The sequence below is a fragment of the Elephantulus edwardii genome, unplaced genomic scaffold, assembly GCF_000299155.1.
Source record: "Elephantulus edwardii isolate Elephantulus edwardi_28Jun2011 unplaced genomic scaffold, EleEdw1.0 scaffold00071, whole genome shotgun sequence".
In the NCBI taxonomy this organism is placed as follows: domain Eukaryota; kingdom Metazoa; phylum Chordata; class Mammalia; order Macroscelidea; family Macroscelididae; genus Elephantulus; species Elephantulus edwardii.
Window position 1 is genome coordinate 3,219,799 of NW_006399821.1, and position 5,732 is coordinate 3,225,530.

At 54.3% G+C, this 5,732-nt stretch overlaps 1 protein-coding gene across 1 annotated transcript in view; it reads left to right on the forward strand.

Moving 5' to 3' along the window:
- Nucleotides 1-4,203, forward strand: part of FOXF2 (forkhead box F2) — a 5,089-nt gene extending 886 nt beyond the window's left edge. The window contains exons 2-3 of the mRNA XM_006888746.1: nucleotides 2-998; nucleotides 4,037-4,203. Coding sequence (XP_006888808.1) covers nucleotides 2-998; nucleotides 4,037-4,203 — 1,164 coding nt within the window. The remainder of the gene's footprint in view (nucleotide 1; nucleotides 999-4,036) is intronic.
- Nucleotides 4,204-5,732: the final 1,529 nt, after the last annotated feature.

A 5,732-nucleotide genomic window follows, 5' to 3' on the forward strand; every position in this document is an offset into this window, starting at 1 on the left:
AACGGCGTCCGCGGCCTCTGCGCCCGGCGCCCCAGCACCCTCAAACGCATCGGGCGGCGGCAGCAAGGGCTCTGGAAGTGGGGCCCCCAAGAAGGCGAGCTCGGGGCTGCGTCGGCCAGAGAAGCCGCCCTACTCGTACATCGCGCTCATCGTCATGGCCATCCAGAGCTCGCCCAGCAAGCGCCTGACGCTCAGTGAGATCTACCAGTTCCTGCAAGCACGCTTCCCCTTCTTCCGCGGCGCCTACCAGGGCTGGAAGAACTCGGTGCGCCACAACCTCTCACTCAACGAGTGCTTCATCAAGTTGCCCAAGGGCCTCGGGAGGCCTGGCAAGGGCCACTACTGGACCATCGACCCGGCCAGTGAGTTCATGTTCGAGGAGGGCTCGTTCCGTCGCCGGCCGCGCGGCTTCAGGAGGAAGTGCCAGGCGCTCAAGCCCATGTACCACCGTGTGGTGGGCGGCCTAGGCTTCGGGGCCTCGCTGCTGCCCCAGGGCTTCGACTTCCAGGCGCCCCCGGCTGCGCCGCTCGGCTGTCACGGCCAGGGCGGCTACGGAGGCCTGGACATGATGCCCGCGGGCTATGACACCAGCGCGGGCGCCCCGGGCCACGCGCATCCGCATCACCACCACCATCACCACGTCCCGCACATGTCGCCCAACCCGGGCTCCACCTATATGGCCAGTTGCCCTGTGCCCGCGGGGCCTGGGGGCGTCGGCGCGGCTGGGGGCGGGGGCGGCGGCGGGGACTACGGGCCGGACAGCAGCAGCAGCCCGGTGCCCTCGTCCCCGGCCCTGGCGAGCGCCATCGAGTGCCACTCGCCTTACACGAGCTCTGCAGCGCACTGGAGCTCGCCGGGTGCTTCTCCTTACCTCAAGCAGCCGCCCGCCCTGACGCCGAGCAGCAACTCTGCGGCCTCCGCGGGCCTGCACTCCAGCATGTCCTCTTACTCGCTGGAGCCGAGCTACCTGCACCAGAACACCCGCGAGGACCTCTCAGGTACGCACACATTGTCCCTCGGGGGCGACTGGAAACGCCCGCCGGCAGATCCAAAGCCCGGTTGTTTATACTACACTGGGCTGTAGCGGCTTGATGTTGAGGGCCTTGAGGGAGGGGCAGGTGCCTGCTCTGGGTCCTGCATTGGGAGGGGATGGGGCCTTGTGGTGCCCTACAACACCTGGAAGCGTATGCGCCAGCCTTGATGGAAGCCCGGTGTGTAACTGTCAACTTTGAGTTTTGGGGACTCGGGTGTCAGGTCAGGAACGTGGAGTTCAAGGTGCCTTAGTCTTTTGAGAAAGTGCTGTGGCCTTTGGAGATGCTGGCCAAGAACCTTTGCCTATTTAAACTTTTTTTTCCCCTCTCAAAGTTTGCTTTTAACTGTCTACAAGCAAATGCCAAGAGGAGTTACTGTGGGAGTGGGAGTGGAGTGTGAATGGGAAAGGAGAAGAGAAATGATCAAATGAGAGAGTGAGAGAGGGGAGGAGTGGAAGCGGGCTGAGTGCCCTGCTCTTTGGGGAGATGGAGAAATTACTAGTGAGCAGGGCACCCCGCTGCTGAGAATGCCGCTCACTCTCTGGACCCGCGCTGGCAACATTTGGGTCTATCAGGGGCTAGCAGCACCGGGGCTGTGCTTGGACCCAAACTCCCATAAATGTCTGCCCCTTAAAAGGCCCTGGTGGTTCGATAGTTTAAACTGTGTCAGGAGCAGGTTATGAAAATTTATTGACCTGCTAAAGGCAATGAAAGAGATGAACAGGGAGTGACGGAGGAAATGCGCCCGCTTATCCACGGCTAAGCAGAGATAAACCCTCACTGGCAAACCTTCCTGGCCACCATGTCGTGGAACAGACACAAGACGCCCTCACCTGTGTCCTCATTACGTTCTCACACAGCGATCGATGGATGCACGTATTATGCACACGTGTGTTCAGAGCCCCGGGAGCCTGAGGCAGAAGAGAGGCCCAGAAATGGGCAAAAGATGTCAGTTCCCTGGACGGTGAAATTTCCCAAATAGGCCTTTTAAATGCAGGTCTCAGAGGTTAACTAAACAAGACGTCTCGGCAGGACCACACCGGAGAGGATTTTTTAGCCTGGCTTAACCCACTGAGAGTAGAGTCTTGTTCAGTTTTATGGGAAGTTCAACAAATAACCAATGCAGGCGACCCTCCCCGCTCATTTCTTTAATCCCCATAGAGAGCTGTCAATCAGTGCTCCCGCCCAACTTCACCTTCGGGCAGCCCCCCTCGTGAAGCCGACCTTGGGCAGCTGGGGCAGCCAGCGCGCAGTATCCCGGGCAGAGAAAGGGCGCAGAGTCCTGACCTTCCTGAGGCCTTCCTCGCCACCCTTTTAGCAGTCATTCAGACCAGCTGCTGGAAACACAACCTTCCAGAAAACCCACAACTTGCGCCTGAGCTCGGAGAAAGTCTAGGCGAGGGGCCGCCCTCCTCACCTCGGCTTGCCTCGGGAGGGGAGCCGGACTGGGACGAAAAGGAGATCGGGCTGCGCTGCTGCCCTCGCACTCCCGCTTCCCACTCCAAAGTAGTCTCCTTTTGAGCCCCCGAGAGGCTTCTTTCCCGTCTGGCCGTGGTTCACCGCGGCAGGAAGCTGGGGGCCCCCACTGGGTTTCAGAGCAGAGCTAGGAGTTCAGAGCGACCCTGCAGGGTGCAGGAGGCCCGCACTCCCAGTCGCATGGGCCTTGGGCGATAGACAGTGACCTTCCACTGGCCTGGCGGTGAGTGTGCTATTTCAGCAGCCTGCAAGCCACAGTTTGAAAGTTCAGGTGGTCGCCAGAATATTCTGGAGAGCGCTGGATGAGCCAGTACATTTACAGTGACAGGCGCGAGGCTAGACACCTTTATCAGAGCAGGGCAGAGCAGCGCTCCAGGAGGATGGGTTTATCGGTCAGTATACACAGACCACATCATCAGCCACTTGGCAGCCCGTTCTTCTCCAGCTAGGGCAGGGCCAGGGCCAGACCGGGCGTCTTCAAAGCAGCGAGCGGGTAGCTGGGGCCTCCTCTCAAAGGTCCTCCCAAGGACCCCCAGGCGCAACATGGCCAGCGGTGAAGGTGAATGTACCGGCATCAGCCACAGACCACGCCAGTTTATAGTGTAGGTCGGAGGGAAGGGGTCTCACTGGTCTGAGGGGCCTAGGGTCACAACGTCCAGATCCTTGGACCCAGAGCTGCGCCTGCCGGAGCCTGATGGACCCTAAGGGACGCCATCCCAGGGCTGGAAAGTGCAAGGAAAGCAAAAGTAAAAGTTTCGGGCTGGGGGGGGGGGGCACGCGGCCTAGCTAGAAAAGCCTTCCTCTCAATTCTCTGATCAGCCCTGCGCTGCTGCAGACCTCAGCTCTAAGAAAGTTTTCTGCCAGGCTCTGCTCCCTGAAGGCCTGACCTCCCTGCATGGAGCCTCAGACCTTTTCGAAGCATCACCACTGCCTTGTGGATGGGAAGAGAGGCAACACTTTCTTTTCTGTCCCTTTCTTCACAGATTGCGTTTTCCATTATCTTCCACTGGCACAGGAAATTCCCCTGCTGGGCCCACTCCTTTGGCCATGCTGGTGTGCAGGAAAACTAGGCTGGCCAAAGAGCAGAAGGAAGGCAGTGGGGAGTTTTCAGACAGGGCGCTTGGCCTTCGCTGTGGCCCGGGACTAAGGCAGCTGGGCACTGGACTTCAAGGTCAGGTGGGACCCTACGCCTGGGTCAGAATGTCGCCAGGCTAACCTCCGTCAGGGAACATGTGCTGCCCACTCTTAACAACTTGCCTTAGAGGGCAACTTGCTCCATATCAGTGTGTGCAGTGAGATAAAAGAGCAGAAATGATCCAGAGCATCTCCCAAGGCTACAGCCTGAAATTTCAAGCCCCTTCTAAAGCACCAAATTTATAGAAATAATGTTTTAAAAAGACAACCCAGCCCTCCCCTCCCTCTGTTCTGACAGCTAAAGAGAAATTTAAAAATCATTTACCAGGTTGATAGTTGGATGGATCTGTTTCTGAAAAGAGGTGTGTTTTTTTTTCCTCCCTTTCCTCTTTCAGTGGGACTGCCTCGATACCAGCACCACTCGACACCCGTGTGTGACAGAAAAGACTTCGTCCTCAATTTTAATGGCATTTCTTCTTTCCACCCCTCAGCTAGTGGGTCATATTATCACCACCACCACCATCAGAGTGTCTGTCAGGACATTAAGCCCTGTGTCATGTGAAAGGACAGCAACACTGCATTGCCGGTCCTCTGTTCATGGGGTCAGGCACAGGCCCTGGTGGATTCACAGGTCAACATTATGTGCACGCAGATAGTGAGTAGCTGGTCACTTAGTCCCCAGTATGCAGGAGAGATTGTTAACTTGTGTTTTCTGTTGGCGCTGGAAGGACAACCTTAAGCAAAGTGATGCTGGAAATACGCACAGCTCCCACACCAAGTGTGCCAAAGGGGTGATGATGGGAACAAAGAACTCAGTGAAAAAGACAGAGCAAGCCACCCTGGGACCTCTCCACTGCCTTCAGTAACCATGGTCTGACCAGAGCAGACAAGTTGTAGGTTTTGTTTTGTCTATGAAAACTTGTATGCTTTTTTTTTCTTAAAAAAGGAAGGTGCTAAGCACAAGATTTCAAGAAATCCTCATCTTGTAGCCTAGCTGAAGTTTTACCCAACACGACTTTTGGATGAAGGTGCCAAAGAACATTATTAAGAGAGTATTTAGAAATAACGTACCTAGTTTAAGAAAATGATTGCCGTTTTGTGACAATACAACATTTTTATGAGGTTGTTTTCTACCACCATATTTTAAAGATATGTTTTATGATCTTCATGTATACTCACACTCTTGCTTGTAGCGTAAACAAAGGATATATTTGCACTTATGTATACTTTTACAGTTTGCCAAGATATTTTGATGTACAATTTTTTTTCAATAAAATGTATATAACAAATAGTTGTTGAGGAGTGTTTTCCTGTGCAACCATTCTGGATGACCCAGCCACTTCTCCCTGAGCCAGGAAAGCAGTTCTACATTTCTTCCCTCCATGGTGCCCTGAAAGTGGTGTAGGGTCTTTGCGGCAAATTCACAGGACACATTCTGACTGTGGGTCTTCTGCAGATAGGTAGGAAGAGAGGAAGAAATGTTGCCTATTATTCCTTTTGTCCATTTTCCCAACTAAAAAAAAACCAGAAAGTGAAAGGACCTTAAAAGAAAACCAGGCAAGACACTGAAATCAAGCTTGATATGAGAAATCCAAGTTTTGTTTTGTCTCTTGTGCCCAAGAAAGATGTTTGTCCCTTGCTCTTTCCTCTTTTCAATCTCCTGGACTGGATGAGATGGGAAAGTGACTGCACAGGATGAGGGCAGTTGGACCAACCGTGCTCACGAAACAAGGGGTGATTGAACCCACCTTATAGAGGCCACGGTGGAGGAAATGCTTACTAAGCTGAGGGAGGGGGCCTTTTGGATCCATCTAGAGGACTCCTTGGAGGAAGATCTCTAAGCTAGTTGCCTTCGGAGCAAGGACTTCTTCAGTGATCTGCCCTGCTCAGCTGCCTACACCAGCCTCCCTCTTCTCCACAGCCCCCTCTGCCCCTGGAGAAAGAGGGGGTCTAACCTGTTTTTGTCCTTTCAGCAAGATACTAGAAAATATCTTTCTCTCACACTCCATTTCGCTTTCTTGCTGGACTTCTCAAGACACAAAGCCATGGGTGCCAAGAAGTTAGAGAGGGCTTGAGAGAAAACTGAAGCTG